Source organism: Scatophagus argus, chromosome 5 (assembly GCF_020382885.2).
Source record: "Scatophagus argus isolate fScaArg1 chromosome 5, fScaArg1.pri, whole genome shotgun sequence".
Taxonomy (NCBI): Eukaryota; Metazoa; Chordata; class Actinopteri; family Scatophagidae; genus Scatophagus; species Scatophagus argus.
The window spans coordinates 7,631,314-7,654,395 of NC_058497.1; the positions used below are offsets into that span (position 1 = coordinate 7,631,314).

At 40.6% G+C, this 23,082-nt stretch overlaps 1 protein-coding gene across 1 annotated transcript in view; it reads right to left on the minus strand.

Annotated features, from left to right (window-relative positions):
* The window catches only part of rap1gap2a (RAP1 GTPase activating protein 2a), a 61,896-nt gene extending 39,223 nt beyond the window's left edge, over window positions 1-22,673 (minus strand). Inside the window, exons 1-2 of the mRNA XM_046390330.1 lie at window positions 22,308-22,673; window positions 18,561-18,596 (exon numbers count right to left, since the gene is read on the minus strand). Coding sequence (XP_046246286.1) covers window positions 18,561-18,596; window positions 22,308-22,351 — 80 coding nt within the window. The 5' untranslated portion in view covers window positions 22,352-22,673. The remainder of the gene's footprint in view (window positions 1-18,560; window positions 18,597-22,307) is intronic.
* Window positions 22,674-23,082: the final 409 nt, after the last annotated feature.

Genomic DNA, 23,082 nt, shown 5'->3' on the forward strand with positions numbered 1-23,082 from the left:
CGATAACAGAATACCTGATACCACTGCTCTAATCTGCTCGGTCAGTGGATTTTTTTTTTTTCAGGAAGGTAATCAACATCTGATTTTCCAGAGAGAGAATACCTTATCACTGATCATGTTCTGTTTAGATAACCTGCAAGCTGTGACTAATCACTGACAGTCTAATCCTCTCCTCCACACCTATTTGCCATGTGTACTCACTTCTTTAGTACAGTACAAACTGATCTTTTATACTATTCAGCATTTGGACCCAGGCCACACTGTACACCACTAATACAATACCACATGCACACACAAGTGTTAAAATACTCATGCAGGCAAATTTAGAAACAAATGTGCACACACAAACCTAAAATGAAGGTAATTTCAAGTGATTTATAGAGGACTTTACAATACATCCATCCATCCATCCATTTTCTATACTGCTTATCCGTCAGGGTCGCGGGGGAGCTGGAACCTATTCCAGCTGCTTTACAATACATATAGATCTATAAAACACTCAACACAGTAATTTATTTAACCATTAAGTGTTTGTCTTTTTGTTCCACTTCAGTATTATTTCCCACTGAATAATATGCAGTCCCACCAGTGGCCTGTTGTATTTGCTCATTCAGCTAATACTAGCAATATAGCAGCAGTGTGGAATGCCAGCTCATCATGTACCTTGTAGAAAGGAAACAGTGAATTTGCAAAGAAGGTAAGGAAGGTAAATTAAATAACATGACAGTGTTTCCCCTATCCTAACAGCCTTGGCCTTGCTACAGAGCAAGCTAGCTATGCTGGCCAGTTAGTTTAACTTTAAGAGAGGATAATGTTCAAACAGGCTCAATATTGAAAAAGCAGAACAGTAAATACACCTAATATAAACCAGACAGTGTAATATCAGGAAATATGAAGAGTGAATCAAGTTATTATTTTTATTGTGCTTCCAAATACACTCACAAGAGTGCCAAATGTTCTGCAGTTCACCACTGAAAACAGTCTCCAACAAAAGACTGTCTGTTTGCTCCTGTTTGAGTGACTTTTGCTAAAAGCTACAGTGCTCAGATTAGAGAATGAGTTAGAGGTGAATCAGGTTTTTAGACACGTCAATTCCCAAGATTACTTCTGTTCTTAAATCTATAGACCAAGTTAATACTTGGTGTCATCTGACCAAGGCTTTTCCCATCCATCCATCTCATTTGATGGGACTCTGTGTGCGGTATGCACATAAAATAACAATAAAGGCACTCAGTGTAGACTTCACCTGATAAAAGCAAAGGAGACAGCAAAGTCAATGTTTGGTCTCAGACAAATCATTTGTCTTTTCAGCACACTTGCCTCAGTCTGTCCAATCATGCTGTTCATTTGGTTTGGTTTTCTGTTAATAAGATTTGAGTGTCTCTGGATGGCGCTCTTATTTGTCTGTCCAGCAGTGCCAGCTGTAGCCTCTCATGCTAACTACCCATTTCCTGTGCAGGCAACATAAAATGAATCATCAGCTGTGTGATAGAGGATTTTCCCAGAACTACTTGACAGCTGTTTTTTAAACGTAAAAGCTTCATGAATCACTGTTGCACCATATCAGCGACAGAGCAGCAAACAAACCACAGAAGGTGGTGGATTATTACTTTAAGATATGTTTACTTCAGCATGCTGTCTGTTCCTCTCAGGCAAGGTAAAAGAAGTGAATTATTACTCAGATGCTGCACTCAGGCAGGGAAATTGCTCTTATGTAAGTAATGTTCACATAAAATAACATAGTCACATCCACATTTGCAGTAGACACAGACGAAGATCTACCCGCATGCGAGACTGTATATCACAGTAAGTGACATGAGAAACACAAACACAGTTGTCATAAATGGATGACAAACCCTGATAAAAGTGGGACAGAAAACAGAATTGGTTGAAAGATGTTATTAGTGGGTGAATATAAGTTATTTGAATATATTTATATTCATTTTACACAGAAATTGCAACCCCATCTGCCCTTATGCCTTACAAAATTATTGAATGTCATTTTGGATGATTTCTCCTAAAATACACAGTAAAGTGGCAGAGTAAGTCACTTTTGTTGTAATGTGATATGTTCCATTGTGTTATTGCAAGTGACACTGAATGCTAAAGATCAGTAGATTTCTGCTCAAATTTCAAAGTCCTTAGTGAAAACCAGCATAGTCACGAATAATTTTGTTCATCGGCTTTGGAAAGAAAACCTGAGAGCCCGACGGGTTTTAAATTTCATTATGGGTTATGTTTCGCTTATGGGTGTTTTATTATTAGGTGCCTGTCCTTGCTTATTTCCCACCTATACCTCATATAGCTGGGTTGGGATGGGTTTTCTTGGTAGCTCTTCTTGTGTTTTTAGTGAGTCTGTTGTGAGACTTGGTGTGCTATTGGACTATGCAAATACACTTTTGTATGTGTAGGAATAATTTAAATCTCACCCATCCCAATATAAATGTAAATCAAAACGATGACATATGTGCAATATGACTAGCTGTTGTATAATCCTGAGCTGTGTATCAGCTCCCTCTGTTTCACTCTTGTGGGTTTACAGTAAAGAAGTGTTATTTCTTTTACAACCTTGAAAACAGTGGCACTTAACCAGACCCAAGCTGTACAGGTACAAAATACACAGTACAGTGGAGGGTTCAAGTGTCAGTGCAGTGGTGTCCCCCGAGTGTTCTGACTACTAAGCGTACAAGTGACAGTATGATCACTACACGTTGCGTAACCCCACACTAACACAACTCTTACAACTAATGTGTCATAAACTGACCGTGGCATATGAATGTGTGAGCGTTTGTGTCTAGTGTGTGTGCATGTGTGAGTGTGTTGCAAGTCATGTTACCATTGCTATGACCTGCTGGTCACATCATGCTTGTAATACTCATAAACATATGTGAGCAGAATTTAAAGCTGCACTAATCAATATTTTGGTATCAACAAGTGATTCATTCCCTGAAAAAAATGCTCTGATTAACCACCTGCTCAGCAACTAACTGCAGACAGGTGGAGTTGGCAAATGAACCCAGTGAAGCAGCTAAAGAACCACATATAGCCCACAGAAATTATTAGTCTAGCACTTTTATTTTGTTCTTATTTTTCACAAGCCGAATTCAAAGATTTAAGACTTTTTTCCTGAAAGAGTGAATCAGAAAATTGCTCAGTACTGTCGTACACATGGATCCAGAGCATCCCAAATATGCTTACCGAGTGACATGTCTGGTGATTCCATGCAAAAAAACGGTACATCCTCATCTTCCAGGAACTGCACACAGATCCTTACAACATGCGTTTGCGCATTATCATGCTGGAACATGAGGTGATGACAGCATATGAATGGCACCATAGTGGGCCTCAGGAGCTCTTCAAGTTATTTGTCTGCATTCAAACTGCTATCAATATTATGCACACGCATTTGCTGTCTGTAGCTCATGCCTGTCTATACCGTCACCACCATGGGGCATGCTATTCACACTGAAATATGGTATTCATCATGAGCTGGTGCAAAGCCTTGCCCTCTCACACTGCATGGACCTGAATAATTACCAATATAAATCTATCTATCTATAAATCCAAAGGGAATCTTAATCTTAATCTATTCACCCATCTGTCTGTTGATCCCTCTCTGAGTCTGCATTTCTCTGTTTCTCTCTGACCATAATTAATACTATTTATGTCTGTTTGGTCATCTCGTCACCTCTCTGTATTTCATCTTCCACCATATGAGGCTAACAGTCTGGCAGATTTTCAGGACACACACAAACCTGCTAACCTGCTGCCTCAGGTGAAGAGACTGCAGTTTGCTCTCTCATGCCATTACTGAGGGTAGCCATTTTAATGTTTTCTTCTTCTCTTTGCTTCATTTTTTAATTCACTGTCCGGTCATGCATCTATCTATGGCTGAAGCATTGTAAACCCCTTCATACCTTCTACCTCACTGCTCACAATGCATGAGAGATGGACTGTGAGTTTGAATCTGCGTGTGTGTGTGTGTGTGTGGGCAAGAGAGAGAGAGAGAGAGAGAGAGAGAGAAAGGATATATGTAGAGCCTGCGGCCGTGCTGAGTCGCCCAAACAAGACACCATGTGTTTGTCAAGAGGTGACAGATGGAGAAGGAGGGGACATGAGGGAGAGTCGAGAAGAGGGACAGAACATGTGCGATGCGACGGTCAGTACACACATGCACATACAAAGGGTGAGGTTAGGTGACAGAAAGAATATGAGCTCGTTAAAACTCAGCTGTTGGTTGCTGCGTCACAGTCCAACTTACCGGATGTATACTGAGTCTATAAACCTGCCATCGGCTGCCTATTTCAGGCCGAACTCTTGTCCCTTCTCTTATCTTTGTGTTTCAGTTTTTAAAAGGCCTAGAGCTACAATAAATAATGCAACAGTCTCCGAGCTGGTGACCTACAGACAGAACAGTTATCCTAACCTGGTTGCTGACAGGACCAACCAAACCAAGTTAGCAGCTGTTACCTTTCTTTTGCAGTGATTTAGCGATTTCAATTACAGGCCTGAACTAACTAACTGCAAAACAAGCCCCCCCGCCCCGAAGCTATTTGGCGGGGGGCAAATTTTAAACCAAAACACCAAAATCAAGAAAAAAGTGAGCTGAGCTGCAATGAAGTGGCGTCTGGTGAAATTTATACAGTCATCATAATCAAGGCCTCAGTGTGCTTCAAATGAAGTGTTTGTCGGAGTGTCTGGGGGCAGGGGGCTGCATCCGGCAATTTTTGTAAAGTTCAAAAACAGACAATCCAACAATCATGCCCACTTCACATCGTAGCTGGAAAAAAAGAGCCAATGCTTACAGGGGCCATGTGTCCCAGACCTCAAGTGTGGCCATTCAGAACATGTATGCACATTTGTCTTCAGATGTGATTGAATGACATGTTGCACGGACTACATTGTTTCAAGTATATAAAGTGAGTGTGAAAAGGTCACTGTTGTATATCTTTTTTAACTGCATTTTCCAGAGTTAACCTGTCAATCATGCAACGCCTCCGATTTATTTTTTTGTCACATCATTGCAGAAAAGCCACAGATGTAAACAATAACATTAATAAGACCACTCTGTATTTAGTTGAGCCAATTCCAGTGCTTACTTACACTTACACAGGAAACTGAAATAATAAATGGGCTTCCATCCACCTGTTTTCATACACACATGAACAAAAAATGAAAAATGATAAACTGAGATGAAAAACCTCTATTGGTCTTTGTTTCCTCTGCCATATTAGCTATCATCATTTGTCCTGTCTACCCTTCTTGTCCATTTTATCATTGCTTTTGCTGAAAAAAGCAACATGTATCAGCTACCTGGTGTTTTAAGCAGTAACTGTAAAAGCTTTCATCAACCATCTGTGAGGCTGATCACAGCTGTCCTATTTCAATGGGAAATAGAGGGTAGCAAAGGTAATTTGTAGGAAATTGTTGTGTTATTACTTTAATCTAAGCTTGAATGCCTCAAGTGTTGTGACTCATTAATATTGCAGAAGTTGAATTGGATGGCTCTCCCTCGTGTTATGGTAGCAACTTTGCTGTAATCTTTCCCCCAACTGAACTTTTATATGTGTGGAAAACATTCAGACCAGAGAGCCGTGTGGGGGACATGACAGATGAGTCAGTGTAGACATCACCTTGTCATGGTCACTGCAGAAAGGATGGGGACGGGATCACCTGTGCTGTTGAACTTTCTCATAGGTTGTTTGATGACAGTAAGTTCAAAAGTTCACCTGGAGCTCGGATGGCCATGATTGATAATGGCAATAAACACAGATGCACACACACACACACACACTGTTGGAGGACAAACTGAGCTGCACTACAAGGCTCAGTCCTAACACATACATGCATACACACACACACACACACACACACACACACACAGCAGTTTACTTCCCCTGGGCCCCAGCTGTGGGAAATAAGGGCGATAAACTAAAGAGGTAATAACGATAAAACTGTCTTTGGGAGTGCGTGTGTATGTGTGTGTGTGTGTGTGTGTGTGAGAGAGAGAGAGAGAGAGAGAGAGAGAAAGAGAGAAGACATACTGAACCCATGAACAGTCCTGTGAGATTCAGAGCAGAACGGAGGTGCAGAGGAGAACGGTGCCATTTTCAAGGGCCACACACGCACACACACACACACACACACAGAGCACATGGCACAGACACCTATTTAGAACTGCTCTCTTGCCCCCACAGAGTCCAGAGTGGTGTCTGATGGATGATCCTTCAGTGTCTGGTCTCCAGATAGGCTGTGACACAGACAACCCAGACAGCCAGTGCACAACACCATGGCCTGTGCTGTCAGCATCAGGGAGAAACAGAATCCATACCGGATAAAGCAACAAGTCAAACTTACTGTCATTTACTGCAATTACAGAGTGATGAAGGTGGAGATACAGATGTGACTGTAGGCACAAATGGGCAAGTGTGTTGCAGTAACTTAAAGGATAAATGGTTGTCATACATGTTAGCATTATGTTTCATCTATGCACTGCTTTGCCTCCCCTGTGCCTTAAATGCCCTGAAAACCCGTGTACTGTCAGCTTCTTACTACAAGTGATGGATGAGCGCACAGTTTTTTGTTTTGGTTAATTAATATGACAAATTTCTGTTTTCATTTGTGCTTTTCGAACTGGTAGGAACAGGCAGGGCTCAGTTAGAAAATCAGTGATGTCACAAATTCACATCCACCAATGAGATCAAACTTTCTTACTTCAGTATTTAGTGAAATACTTAAGATTTAAACCAAGTTTTCAGGTGATTTAAAATTGTTCTTTTTGTTTGACAAACACACAAAGAAGAATTCAAGGTTCAACTGACCTTGAACCTCAAACCACACCATGCAGTCATTCATCTCTTCTTGGAAAATCACCAATCTGAGATAACAGTAACAGCTGTATGGTGAAACATCAGCCTGCAGTCTTACAAAAAACATCTGAGACTGGTGAAAGGGAGGGAAGTTAGAGAGGAGGGTTTCCATCAATCCTTCTATCCATCCATTTTCTCAGCCACTTATCCAGTTCAGGGTCATGAAGGCGGGAGCTTATCCCAGCATGCATCAGGGGAGCGGCAGAGTGCACCTTGCACAGGTCATCAGTCTAACACAGGGCTGAGAGAATGTCTTTTTCAGGGTATTAGGAACTGTCAGTCTCAGATTCCATTCATTACATCTTGGTTTGATGGGACTAAACTAAGCTGCTCCAATTACATACATTTACCATACAGACGTGAGGGAGACTGATCCTCTTATCTAACAAGAATATGAATAAGCGTATTTCCCAAAGTGTGACACAAAAACAATGAAGGGAAAGAAAATAGAAAAAACCTTAAATATACATAGAAGACATCAAAAGACATCAAATAACACAATCAAATAAAAACTAACCTGAAACAAATGAGAAAACAAAGTACAAAAACAATTTGGGATAAAGCTGCGAAATGAGAGACACATGAAAAACACAAACCAGAATCAAAGTGCAAGTGAGAGATCACGGGCAAAGTAAGAGCAGAGAAATGAAATATGAGTGGTGCAAGGCAATGATGAATGGGAGATATATCCGTTCCTTTTGTGAGAGCTGATTACAGCATCAAATCACAGACATACCCTCATTAATCGCCAGGCATACTGGCCTTGACTAGCGCTGCGCTCACTGCTGTCATTTCACCACCGCACAAATGTCATCGGATAATTACTTTCACACACTCCGGGCTATTTAGGTCATGCAGTGGTTATCAGTTTGACTCTTTGTAAAGGAAATGAAAAATAGAAAAATCCAAAAAATTTGGCCTTCTGTTAATGGATGACTTTAAGCTTAAGGAGCTGAAGTCGAGCACTGGTAGAATATAGTTTGATCTCAACTAAGCCTTTTGTCCATCATTCATTTGAAATCTCCAGTATCCTTAAGGATACCAAGGTCATAAAATCTGTGTTGTTTTGGCATCATATCAAAGTGAAATAGAGACTGAGTGGCAAAATTACTAATTTGCAAATGCCTACAAAAGTGATGAATAAACGATGTGAACAGTGAGCAAACAGTGAGACGCAAAATGGTTCAAAAACTATCAGCACAATCCATTAGCATTTTAGCTGTTGGCAACAATGTATGGGCCATGCAGACAAGGACAAGCTCAGGCTGTATCTGCATTTATGGAGTATGGAGATGAATTATTCCTTTCCAAGAAAATTGGGTTTGCGCTCAGCTCTGCCGGAGCAGGACAGGACCTTGTACCCTGCCTCTGATGTGTTTACAAAATGGAGGCAGTGACAGGGAAAGTCTGTGTGTGTTTGTGTTCGTGTGTGTATGCATATAAAGCACAGATCTAGCTTTAATAAAGATTTTTCCCAGAGGTCTGCTGAGACAATAAGAAAAGATCCTCAATACTCAGAAAGTGACAGTCACAGGTTTTGAGAAAATCAACAACAACAACGTTGGTAGAAATCTCTAAAATGGTTTCAGAGGATGAACAGGAACATCAGTAAAGCCCTCTATCATCACTAACAATCATGTGGCTATTTAAGAAAGGCCTCCCAGGGTCACAGAGAAGATTTATGTTTTCACCTTCTCTCACAAAGACACAGAGGTCAAACTTTACAAGAGAGGGTGGGGGGCTTGTTTTTAATAACCTCCAGGCCTTCTGCTGGGTTCTTTGTCTTTCTTCCTCTGCCCTCTTTCCATCTTATTGTAGACAAGAGACAGTCCATCTCTTTTTCCATTCCTTCAGCTCTCAGCCCACCCTATTTTTTTCTTTCCCATCTCGAGCCTCTTCTCTCTTTTCAGATGATGAGGGCATGGTAGCCAGCAATGACAGGAAGGAAGGAAAAAAGATCTGACTTTCTCCTTCTCCTTTCTGTGTAGTCCAATCTCAGCAAAGCATCCATCTCCCCTGCTCTATTATTGTCTCCCTGCTCTCTTCCATCACCCCTGATCCTTCTGTCTCTCCTCTGAACCATGCACAGTCTCTCTCTATCCCTTCACTCATTCTCTTTCTCATTTTTCTGCGCTCTCTTCAGCATCACCCTCCTTTCTTTCAGATGCTAAGGAGACAGGCTGTAATTTGCCGCTAGCTTATGTCAAGTGTTTGTGTACAAAACAGGAACAGGAGCAATCACAGAGCATAACTTACAACATCTTCTTAAGTGGGTTTCCTAAAACAACACTGCCAGGCCTAGTTAGTCTGGTCAAAGATTTCCAGAGACACACTTTCTTATTTAATAATTTATAGAATTTTATACAGGGGGAGAGAGTATATATATTTACAATTTATTAATTATATTTGTATTAATCAGCAACTGTGATGATATTGCAGTTGTCAGTAAAAATGTCAGATTTTGTTGACCTCCTTAATCATCGCTCTCTCAGCTATAGATGGGAAATAAAAAAGTTCACTTTTTCTTGCCTTTTTGTTGTCTGTTCATGTAGGAGTGCATTTGTGATGTCAGGAACTGATGTAGGACTAAAAGGCCTGGCTCACAATGTCCATTCCTGTTCATCCCAAAGGTGTTCGATGGGGTTGAGGTCAGTGCTCTGTGTGGGCCAGTCAAGTTCTTCCACACCAAACTTAATCAACCATGTTTTTCAGTCATGTTGGAATAGAAAAGTATCTTTCCCAAATTGTTGCCACAAAATTGGAAGCATAGCATTGTCCATGTATGTTGTATGGTATGCTGAAGCATTAAGATTTCCCTTCCCTGAAAAACATCCCCATCCCAATACCTTTGTCTATATAATGTATGTAAGATGGAGTCAAAATAAACCTGAGTATGTGTGTACATAGTAATAAAGAAACATGTCAGCCAGTGCGGCTAAAATGTCCTTTTTAGTTCCTGGGCAACAATGGAGCCGAATAGCACACAGGATAAAGACACAGCAGGCTTTGGACATACTTGTTAGTGGTGTCAATACATTGATAGTTTCTGTGTCTTAATGGGATTTATTGAGAAAAGTATATAATATTATCAAACTTATCATACAATGAAGAGCTTATTCATTTTATAGAACCATAAATAATAAATTGAGCAGGTTATACTTGAGGAGTGTAACAATCAACTCAGAAGTAGTTGAAATAATTGCGCTACCTTAATTGCTTTACTGCAGTGAATAAAGAACTTTTCGAATAACAAACCCAGCAATGAAATGTTGCACAAAGTTGTAAGCGTATTTTGCAGCTGTGAACGCAGTTCAGTTTTCACGTTTGCACAATCAATATCTGTATATATAAAAAAAGTCAGTGAGGGCAGTAGAGATGAATACAGAAAAAGAACAGGTATATCTCTGATCCTCTCACCTCCTACGTCCACGGGGGATATGGCTGTGCATGTGGGTGGGTGGGCGTGCATGCCGCTGTGCATGTGCGCATGCAGAAGTGCTTACCTGTCTCTGCAACTTGTCGCTCAGGGAGCCCTCTGCCTTTAAATAGGTGCTGGTCTGTTTTATGAGCCCTTAACAGCCAGCACTCAGGCCAGATGGTGCGCTTATCAGCTACTCTGTGTGTCTGAGTGTGTGTGTATGTAGCATCAGGCAGAAGGCAAGAAGTAAATATTTGTCAAAAGCAAAGAGGCAGCTGGTTGTCTGGGGGACTTTAGAGTAACAAGACTCACACTTAACAGACTTAACAAACAGAGCATGCACATGCACACACACACACACACAGAGAGAGAGAGAGACAGGGACATCAGCGGCAATACATATTTAGAGACTGACAACAGAAAGAAAAGCAGAGATGATGTTTTCTGTAATTTAGTTTTTGTGTGTCTGAGTCAGGGACAAGGCCACTGATTAGCAAACAGGCTGCAAACTGAGCAGTCAGCCCTCAGGTTAATTTCTGTTTGTGAGACCAAAAAGGAAAATAAAAAATTAACTGCAGAAGCACATGAGATAACAAATAGCAGCAAACACTATACAGGACACAAAAGCAAATGCTGCAACGTAAAGTATTATTAACAATCACACATGTTGGGAAACTGGCTTGTTTGCTTTGTTATGCCGACAAGTAAATACATCTCAGATATCTCATCGAAGGGCATCTTTTAAATCTGTATCTTGAATTTGATGAGATGGAGTGTAGGTTACAGAAAAAATAATCATATTTATATTAATATACTAATATTGTCAGTGGATATGAATGAATGCTATTCTAACTAAATTATATGAATATCCACCCTTCATTGTCTCATCCTCACCACTGGATGGTGACTGTAACACACAAGCTGCGAGCAGCCTGCACTGTCTCTCTGAACTTAATTTGCAGGCCTTAAAGTAAGTGATCATCCCCGAGGCACAAGCGAGAGACAAGCTGGTGAACACGTTGTCGTTACAAGTGGGTGGAGACCAAAAAGCTCTTGGCATTCATTTAAACAAAGTAAAATACAAGGAAAATAAATGAGTGAAAATGAGGGGGAAAAAAGGCAAAATAGTATGTCCTGTCAAAGGTCACTGTTTAAATTCTTCTTTACTGATCTCCTACCATAAAGACCACAAGATCCTTCACTCTTTCCCCTGAATACAGTACCTCACCCAGTATCTACAGTTGCATCAGACTTAACCTTGTTGTAGGCAGAGGCTCCTTCCCTACCTGCTCATCAGCTACCAGCAATAAAAAAAGCTGTCTCTCCTGTCCATATCTACAAACCCGCTTCTTTGATTAAAGAATGTAAGGGCATGAATGAAATAAAACATCTGTGAAAACAGACAGTGCAGAGTCCTGGATCATTACACTGGGCTCAGACTACTGTAGGTGTCATGTTACCAGTCATCTTATGTGTGTCCGCTAGGTATCTTATCCCCCACATCCACACCTACACCTACACCTACACACACACACACACACACACACACAATCTCTTGCAAACATAGCAAACATTGAAAGTCAGATTATTGTTCCACTGGTCATGTTTGAGAAATTGGCAATGAAGTCTGTCTGCAAGACAAGGCAAACAGGTCCTATCACCAAGGTAATGAACCATCCTGGACCATCCCTTATGATCATCACTTCTTGCTGCTATGGCAACAGCCTTGGCTCTCTATAGGCTGCTACACAGAGTATGGCTGACAAACAAGGTAGACTTCCAGTGGTAACCTATAGACATAAGCCTCCAGGGTTTAAGGTACTGGATGTGCAGTGACATTTAGATGGAGGGTTGCATTATATGCAAAGAACTGTGTGTTTTTTGTCCACCTTGTTTATTGTAGACAATAACAATGGAGGGTAAATTGGAGTGTAAACAACAATGTCAGCTTCAACAGGTGGACAAGTGAACAGGCAAGCTGCAGCTTGATAGATAGATAGATAGATAGATAGATAGATAGATAGATAGATAGATAGATAGATAGATAGATAAATTGCTCACTCTAGTGAGTGTTTTGCTTCACTTCAGCTGATTTCATTACAGTGCACTGAGAGGCACTTTGGGACATACCACCAGCTCCCCCATGTGGTCATAGCAGAAATAGACGACTGTTCTATTCCACCCACAGACTGATTAAAGACAGTGTAAGAGTTTCAACCTCAGTTGAACTAGGGAAAGTAAATATTTTTTTCATTACCACACATATAGTTATAGTGCCGCAATCAGCTGTAGTATTTGCCATCTATTTTTTCTATTTCATGTAAAAATGGGTACCAAAAAACATTAACTGTCATATATTAATAACGCTGTCATAAAAATTAAAGGTGTGACAGGAGAGGAAGTGCAACATCCTCTCCTGAGCTGTTGAGGATGGGTGGAGTTCCGCCACTTCCCACACTGCAGAGCTACAACTGTCTCCGCAACCTTGCGGTCATGGTTTCTCTACCGTTTTCTCACACATACTCGCCATTTTGTGGCGAGAAATAAGTTCACAAACAAGGCATGAGGTTTTATTGAATTTGAAAAAAAAGTGAAGTGAAATTGCTATGAACTTTAGTTCAGTCCCACCAGGGATAGATTTTTATATACATGTGAGTAACTGTGGTGACATTGAGTCCTGGTTCACAAATTATCCCCAGCTGAGCATCATATTCAGGCTGGGAAGCAGATTATTAGATAAAAATGGATTGAATTTCTATGCTCTATTACTGCTCCTCTTCTTTCTCTCTGCTAGTGCCCCCGTTCTTATATTCCATTTGGTAACAGACTGTAACTGTGTATACTATATCAACAACTGTGTCCAGCAAGCAAAACACAATAAAGTTGACAGCTCATTAAGAGTGCATACAGCCTCTAATCATTGTTTCTTCTCTCCATGCTATAGAGCAAAGCCATGGGCTTTAATAAGCCAGCATCTAGAGTAAATATGATACCAGCTTGTGTTTGTTTGGTGGTCACAACTCACCATCGCTCCCTGCAATATAGAAGGTGCACCAAGAGACAGAGTAAATGCCAGGCTCCAGAAATAGCAGCAGCCCATTTGCTCTTTTCCATGATGCTGGCAGACAGATAACATTTACACCTGGCCCCAAAAAGCTAGGCTAGACAACAATAAAGGGAGGGGACTTTTTTTGAGAAGACAAGGACTCTTCTTTTAATACTCTTCTACTCTTTTTTGCTTTTTTTTTCAGAGTGCCTCTCCATGTTTTCACCAAAACTATTTTCTCCAGGGTCCTTGTTCAGTCTCAGCTTCATTCCTGTCAGCTATCGTGCCTGTCAGTCCACAAAGTAATCCAGCTCAAGTAGAAGACTATATTGCAACATATTTTTTATTGTCTTATATGTGCTAAAGAGGGTAAAGTCAAATTTAAGACTTGGTCACTAACACAGTCCTAAAAGGATTTCCAAAATAATGAAATTAAACGCTACATTAGACCACAAATCAAAAGCATCCAGCAAAGGGTGGCCTGGCAGAAGCCTTATTCTTGAAAAACACAGAGGACAACACCACAGGTACCTGTGGATCCACTTCACTGGGCTGCAAACTGTGTGTCAGAGCAGATGAGGCTCTCAGATGTAAGCAGCTGCTGTGTTTGAACTGAGCAGAGAATGGCGGAGGTGGGGAGAGCACAAGAACACAGGAGAGGAGGGGCTGCACAGGATGGAAATAATGTATGACAAATATCAATGTCTAATTAGCAGCAGCTGGCTTCAGACTCTCTCTCTCTCTCTCTCTCTCTCTCTCTCTCTCTCTCTCTCACACACACACACACACACACACGTTAACAACAGTAGGGTAGAGGAGACAGGCAGACATTTGGCCAGAATGAAAATCCCATAGGGTTAAACAAAACAAAGCACCCCAGTAATCTCTTTTGGTGTTTAAACTGAGCCCCTCTGGCTAAAAGCCTTCTTACAGCTGATACCAGACGTAAGGATACGCAGCACAATGGACAACAGCGGCTCTTAAGAAGCTAAGAAAAACTGGAAACTAGACAGTGACACACACTGCTGTGATAGCTTTTAGAAACGGATTCACTCATCGTTCACGCTGATGATAATAAAGTCATCTGTCGTAATCTCACAGAACAGAGCTAATCTGTATCTACGAGGCTGTGATGAACAGCACTGGTTTATGAGCTTTATGACTGGAGCCATCAAATATCCTGAGGAAACATCTGCAACACACAGCAACACAGTTTTATTACACTCTGCTCTTTCTCTATGCACTCTATGCATACTGTCCTGTACTGCCCTATTTCATTCGATTGTACTGTATAGTATACTATTGTATACTTCCCAAGTTCAGTAATCACCTCCTCTCTGTATATATCGCAACATCAGTTGCAGCCACTCCTCCTGGGGTTCACATAAATCTAAATAAAACATAAGCCAAAATCCCATCTAGTTTAAAAGAGAATTGGCTTCATCAATAAAACAGCTCCGGACCTCAGTGGAGGATCTCCGTATTAAAAGAGGGGCAAGAGGAAAGACTGTTCTGTAGAACTATCCAGCTTTAGCCAATCAGTGACTTGGGTAATACAATAAATAAATACAATCTTAACATTTCATTTAAAGGTCCAATGCAATGGATTTAGTGGCATCTAGTGTCACAGTTTCACATGGCAACCAGCTGAACACCTCATGGCTGTTGTGTTACACAAAAAGAAAAAAGACATAAATCATTGCATAGCATGTTTTGCTGCAAAATACTGCAGTCTCTCCAAAACCTACGTTAACATTAATAGTGATCACAGTTTTTCAGACATTAGAGTAATTATACCATTGCTTCTTTCTGTCAGTGGTTTTTAGAGTCTGTATTTAAATGTCATACAGATAATAAGATTTGAAACCTTTTGAGCACGAGTCTTAATGATACATGATTTAACTTGTGATATGACATAAACTTGATGAACCAAATTAAGAATTGATCAAATAAAAATAAGAAAAGGGACTTACTGTAAAGATCTAAGTATTCAGACAGTAAAAAAAATACAGACAAGACAGACAGCAGCTACTCACCACAGTTTGCGGGGCATCGTCACACTCTATTAAGAAGCTGATCAGGTTCAGCCTCTCCCCCTCTCTGTGGGCTTCATCCTCTCTCTCCTCTATTATACCTGTTTGTCCACTTATAATATTCAATCACCCTCACCACCACTTCAAGACAAAACCTACAAACAGATGCATGTGTTTGCTCACACACACACACACACACAGACGTTTGATTATGCAGCTAGTAATGAGGGGTTGTGTGCATGGTAAAGGTGGAGAGATCTCTTTGTAGTACCCATGAGCAGAGGAGAAGCAGAGCAACACTGGCAGAGGAGAGAAAAGAGTGGGGAGAAAGTTGAAGTGAGGGAGGATTAAAAAGCACACTGAGAACTGACGACAGGCAGGACAGAAGAGGGAGAGGACAACAAAATAAAATCCTCACACCTGCTGCCCTGCAGCTGCAAACTTTGAAGTCAGACATCCATCTCATGTTTCTGTTCCCTTGGCCTCCCACTTTCATTTTTCACCTTGCCCTTTTTGCTCCCGTCTTCCTGTGTGTTTTTCTTTCTCCTGTATATTCCTTCCTTGTTCAATTTCACTGAAAAATGTTAAGCATACAGACTACCAGCTGTGCAGCAAGCATGGGGCTGCAGATAGACAAATTGAAAGTAAATGATGAATTCACTGGAAAGCAGAGGTGAAATATCTGTTTTTTTTTTTTACTCCCTTGATGTAATGTCTGCTAATTCAAAGCTTTCTTAGCCCTTTTGCGGGTGCTGCTTTGTCCATCTGTCCATTCTCCTGTTTGTACTGGATTCTAATTTGGAGAAATTATAAGTTGCTGTTATTCAGTGTCTAGGCAGAGTCACGACTCACTCATTCATATTCAGAGCCACTCCAGAGCAGACGGTCTAATGACACCTGGCCAGGGAGCAAGGGAGACACTGGTGTGTGTGTGTGTGTGTGCATCAGAACACCACATAAAACTGACAAGCATCTAAAATGTGACAAGTCATATTTTGCACAATTCACGCTAACTTATTTTCTTCATGTCTGAAACAAAGCTGACGACATCCTTGCCTTGTTTAGTGTTTCATCATAGTGGTCTTCGGAGCACCGGTTCAGAATTTTAATCCTGAGTCTCAAACACAAGTTCAGGTTCATTTGAAACTCATTAATCCTCAAACAATCCTCTTCTCTCTGTACAAATCCAAAGAGATCACTTCATTTCAAAAGAGTCATAATAAACCCTTCATTTATGATCATCAGCTACAAGCTTGGTACTTAATGAACAATAAGTTGAAAGAAGAATCATATCATTTTGTCTGTAATTTGGAACTTTGTGGAATTTTTCAGAAGAAAAAGTTTACATTCAAGTTTACATTCACGAGAGGGCATCCTGGACATCGACCATAACAGTGACATGACATACACGAGACCGAACGTGATTTACCAACATCATACTGTCAAGTGAAGTAAAGGTAGCAAAACTATTAGCAGGTAGCTTTTTCTTTTGCAATGAGCAACTTATCAACATTCAGAGAGACAGAAACCCGTTTAGTTAAAGGCTACATATCTTCCAAATGTTGTCCATTCTTAAAGCAATCAGTGCACTTTCGACAGGTGGCGCCACTGGCAAATATGGACAGTCTGAGCTATTGCGAGTGAGTCATGAAGACAGCACATGGGGCAACACAAAAAGCTCAAAGCTGTTCCAGGAGTCAGTGTAGTTGACACAAAGTGAATGAGATATACGGAGATGGAGACAAACACACATAGAGGCCCTTCACTTCCCATCACTACGGCAACCTCCATTATCAAGGGTTTGCCGGTGGTTTGTTTCAACAAAGAGAAGCTCCTCACACATAATATCACGAAAGAAAACACGAAGTAGGTACACAAACTGAGCAAATGATATCCAAATGGTATTCATTTGACCAAGCAGCTGTTAGATGACCATGATAGAAGGCGACTTTCACTTCAACTTAATGGTTTTGCACAACCTTCACACAAATCAAAATCTGGTAAAACACGCCATTACTTCTCATTTTACTCTGAAATATAAAGGAAACTGATATTTAACGGATGAACACTGTCACTTCTTGTTTCCAAAACAATGACAGTCAAAGTGAGAGTGAACAGTGGCGACTGTCCAATGAATCAAACGTCAACAGAACAAGTGGTAGAGCAACAAAGGGAAGCTAAGACACAAGAAGAAAAATAACTATCATGCAGAAACTGTGCATATACCACTTATATAAGATTGTTATGCCATGTCACTATGTTCAGCTATCCTTCATTGTTCCCTGTGGGACATTTAGTCCTCTGCTTTTGATCTGTGCTTACTATTCTGGGGCAGTGGGAACCCACATTATGCACAAAGATCATGTCCACATCAGAGGTCAGTGTGTTTCTGTTCAAGGACAGAGGCAGATGTACTACTAAACATGTATAGACTGTTACAATCTGACACTGCTGCAGACAGTCTGAGAGGATACACTGCTGTTCTTTGTCTCCTCCTGCAACAGTAGCCTTGAACAACCTGTCAAAGTAGAAAGTCAACCATCTAATCAGAGATAATTTTTGCAAAGAATACAAGTGCATGTTTTTGCGATTGTGGGAGAAAGCCAGTTTTTCTAATATTATTTTTCAGAAAGCAATTTTTTTTTTACATTTTAGAGATATATGTATGTATGTATGTATATATGAGGCATTTCTGCAGGTCTTCTTGCTATGTTGCACATAGTAGAGTTATGAAAGTAAAAAATATACATTCTTACTGCTTCATATACATGAAGAGAGTCACAGCCGTGAGCCACAATGCAACCACAGTCATTGAAAACAATTGGTCATCTCCACTGAAGCAGTAAGGAGTGTCACGTGTACATTTGAGAAACTTGGCAGACAAAGATTAAGTAAGGAAATGATGAAGCAGTAGTGAAAACAGCATCCAAATTGTAATTTTCATTTGTGGGAAATAAGTGGGAATAAAGTCCAGGTTGAACATATAAAAAGCCACTCACAATGTGGGCAAAACTACAATCTCAATTTCAGCAGTCACACATCAGCGCTCCCTAGGAATGTCTCCACAGGCACACTCACACCTCTCATGGCTTTGCCTGGCTAACTAGGATTAGAATATTAACCAGATACTGAGATAGATTTAATGATTTTAGATGCAAAGAGGTGCCCTAAAGCCAGATTAAAAACAAACTTACCGGGCCTTCAGTGCAGACAAAGTGGACTTGTCAATCCTAGAGAAGAAGCAGGAGAGAGAGACAGACACACACACAGAAGAGAGAGAGTGAGATTATTGATCACGACTCTGATACAAACTTCTCAAAAGCAGCAATTACATTCCTTGCTGTAAGTGCTCTTAGTTTAAAGCAATAACAATAAGAGCACTTGAAGCCATACAAATTAAGATGGATGAAGAGTGACATGTATGACTTTTCTGTACATGGTATAGTGGGGGCCCTTGGTGCTCTGGTATTTGAAAGGAGAGTCAGTAATGTGTGATTGCTCCTCCTGTCAAAATGCTTTTCACTTTCATATGGGAACAAGAAATGTCCTTTGAAGTGAAGCCTTTACAAAAGGGCAATATGAAACATGAACCACAATCCTGCATGTTCTAAGGTGTGTGAAACGTAGTTTTCCCCAGATTTTTCGTGCTTTGTCTAATCAAGATAACCGCATCACAAAGGGTAAAAATAAATGCACTAATTCCCATAAATTATCTTTAATTCAGACAAAGTAGGCAGAGCCTGAGGACAGTTAGTGTGTACAATAGATATCTGTGTCAGTGTAGTCGCTGGAGAGAGCAGAGAGCACTTTATAACAGTTAACTTGATTTAACAAATTCTCTACAAGCTGCTCAGACCGGTTATGGGAGGTCACAGTGTCTATAAGGGATTCATTCATGCCTCACTACCTATTGTTCATACCAAAAACATGGAGCCAAATCAGAAGATGTAATATTAACAGCGTTTCAATTCAGTCACTATTTATCTGAGAGTGGAGGAGGATCTGCGAATCACATTTTATTTGAGGAAAATCGTATATAGAAATATTCTCAATGTGTGTGTGTGTGTGTGTGTGTGTGTGTGTGTGCGCGTGTGCATGGACAGAGCCTGTTTCACAGTGCTCTCACAAGCCTCTGTGACGAAGACATTATGACATTAATTCCTTAATTCTATTAATTTGAAGACTGAACCGTGCAGAACACACACACACATAAAAACACCAAATACAAACGCACAGTGTGCACTATTTTTACACGACCATCACCTAACCTGGGTGTTTTAAATATAATTTGAATTTTTTTCCAGGGTTTTTGAATGATATCAACAACACAGCATCAACTGGAGCAGCATCAGTACAGACAAATGACCCTGAGCAGAAAGAAGAGATGTTCTGTTATTTGTCAGAAAATAATTTTTAAAATGTCAGTGTAACAGGTTCAAATTGAGCTTCGGCTAGTGCCAGAGCTAATGCATTTGGGGAAATTATGTAAAAATTTCCATAATGCATTGTTGAAGATGACCTCAATCAACAGAGTTTGAAAAACCAATGAAAACTCCCTGTGGTTATCTCACATTCTGGTTTGGTGCTCTGCAGCAGTGACACCTTATTGTATCAGTGGTATCTGATCTCACAAAACAACAAATGTTCGCCTGTTTCATGCTGAAATGAATTCTGTCCTCTCGCAGGATTCATCTCTGAGCAGCTGAGAACATGCACCACCCACCTTGTGCCTGAATCATCAAATAAATCACACTTTAATGTCTAAGCTTTAGTGTTCCCACAACTTAGAGATGAAGGTAATACTACAATTAATTGTGTGTATGAATGTATATGTTAATTACATTACACGTCAAAATTCTGTGTCCAGATGGAACAGGATTTAACACCACATGTTAACACCACCTACAGTGAAGATACATAATCTTTCTTTTCCTATACAAAAGGCATCGGAGATGACCAGTCTGATTAATCATTTGATATATATTTTCACAAATGGTCTCAAGTCAGCTCACCATTTGGTTCTGCATTCATTCGTGTATCTTTAAGCAGGTGTACAAATAGCTCTCCATATGAACTAGCCTCCATGCATCCATATGGGCCTCTGTCCTTGTACAAAAAGAAATGTTTTCACAAAGACACAATCACTAACCACCACACTGAAAATTTTAGTATTTTTAGAAACTTTAGGGCCACATTTTGCCAGTGGATTAGACATGAGATTCATTTTTAAAGCCTGCTGTTAGTGGGATAACAGGATATGGTTTAGGATGCACAGTGAATTTTTCTTGTTTGAGTTTAGAAGAGAGATGTCCCTTCACACTGTGTCTGCTTGTCTGTTTATGCTGCATTGTAATTTCTTAAAGCTTATCATCTCTATGAATCCTCAAGACGTACACTGGATTGTTTTTTTCAGTTAACTTTGGATTAGCTTGCCTGCGTAATTGATATACAGTAGAAAGAACCCTGCTTGTGAAATCTCTCCAGCTCATATTTAGCCTTCAGGATTTTTTAACGAGCTAAAACTGTGACATTAAGAGTGATAATTCTACACTTGGAGTGCAGCTTCATGAGGATTCTTGGTATTTCTTGGCAAAAAAAAGGCCATTTGTTTGGAAGACAGTTGCATCATACTGCTAGGTTTTTTTCTCAGAGGAAGAAGATTCTATTGCCTACTGAAAGAGACTCATAAGTAGAGTTTTCTGCAATGGGCCAGTTTATTCTCTTTATTTTAAAGAAGAAGTGTTGTCATCAACTCTTCCTTCTTGCACATGCTGTTGCAATGAATGTTATTGTCTCTTATCACACAACATTTGAATGTGTTGCTAAGCTGAGCTTTTGCTGATCTGTCCAGCAGTATAGTTGTAGCATTGCACTTCCATTAAGTTGGGAGACTCACAAAAGACACATTTAACAAAGAATGGCGAGAATCAAAGCAGCACAGTCAAAGATATCCTCTCAGTTCCTCGAATGAGTAAAGACCCCAAAGTACTTGGTTTACAAGTCCCATTATGCAACTTTGGGTTATTTTTTCCAGATGTTGAAATCTCCTTACAGCCATGGAAGGCATTATACAGCTTTTCTCACAAGGCAAGCGCTCCTCACGACAAGCAAACCAAACTTCATGTGCAAAATGAGTGGAGTGTGTCTTAAAGAAAAGTGTTTCTGAAAAATGTCTGATGGCTTTGTTTTGTTTTTTTGGTCTATTATAAACATTTCTCACTAATTAACCCTGTTACACGTAATGTGGTGCTCTTCAGCTCTGTGGGTTTCAGGTTATTTCGGCTTGTCTGGCAGGACATGCTGCCTCAGCCCAGCTGGGAAGGTTAAGTGCTCTGAAGCAGTGCTTCAGAGTCACAACGACAACCAGCAGGGGAGCCAGCACAAAAACACTCCATCCAAGTGTGTCAGCGCATTCAGTGTTAAATGGGCTCCCTGGCAGCTTCTTCATCTCCGCATCATGGGAACTCTTCTCGGCCAATACAGCAGGGGAACATGATTGGTTAGAGCTGTGTCAGCAGTCCCGTAACAGGACAGCAACAGCAGACACAAGACGGCAGGCAGAGACAAAGTAGCCTGTTGATTGTAATCCCTCCCTGAACCCTAAATGGAGACAGCACAGACTGAAACTGTACACATTCACACACACACAGCCCACACACAGCACACAGTGTACACAAGGCTGTTAAACACAGGACAATGTCGGTCTGGAAGGTGTGACACAGAGGAGCACCCTCAGCCCTCCGCCCATCCTTCCTTTTTAGAAAAAAAGTTCACATTTCTGAACTACACACACCCATAGCATGAGCATATGCACATTTCAGCAGCATAATGTGCATCATTCAAACTCACTGTATTGTACACTAACTATCATAACATAAACAGTCATGAGCACATGTATTCACAATACAGACACATTAACATCAAATAAAAAGGCAACATACCATCCAAATCCACCAAATGACACGCTTCTCCTCCTCCTCAGCATTTTGTCAGACTGAACTCCTCAGCAGTCTCTCAGTCTCTTGCTCTCAGACTCTCTCTTCTGGGAAATGTATGCTCTGCTGTCAGCCTCCTTCTCTCTATTCTGTGTATTCTTGCACTTTGTGCCTCTCTCTGACCCAGTCTCCCTATTTGCCTCTCTCTCTCTTTCTCTCTCTCTCTGTCTCTCCCTCTCTCATCTCGTTCTCTTCTTATCAGCCACCCGCTTTCCACTTTGCCACTTGACCATTCAACTACTTTCCTGAAACATAACTTGCTGTTTGGCTTTCACAGGCTGTTAAACACTCACACACAACCTAACACACTGACACATGCAGGTACACTGAGGTATACGCTTATTTCATCGGGGGGGAGGAGCAATGTGAGGAGGGGCCACAACCTCACATCTGACCCACTGTGTTTGTTTCCACCACACACACTCAGTCTTGTTTCCATCACTTTTGGCGACATTACATAGACTTACATTCATTTCCCTTTTCTTGAAGGCTGAACCACCAGCTAACCATAACAATAAACATTACTTGCTTAATTTTAATCTTGACCTTAACCTAAAGTTAAAGCAAGTCTTCTCCCTAATATTTAATGATTTACATTTTGGGAACTTGCATTGTGTCCCCATAAGTAAGGCAGGTCCCCACAATGTGACTGTGTACACACATACATACACACACACACTGTTCCACAGATGCGGTGGCATTTGGACTCTTCAGTTATCTG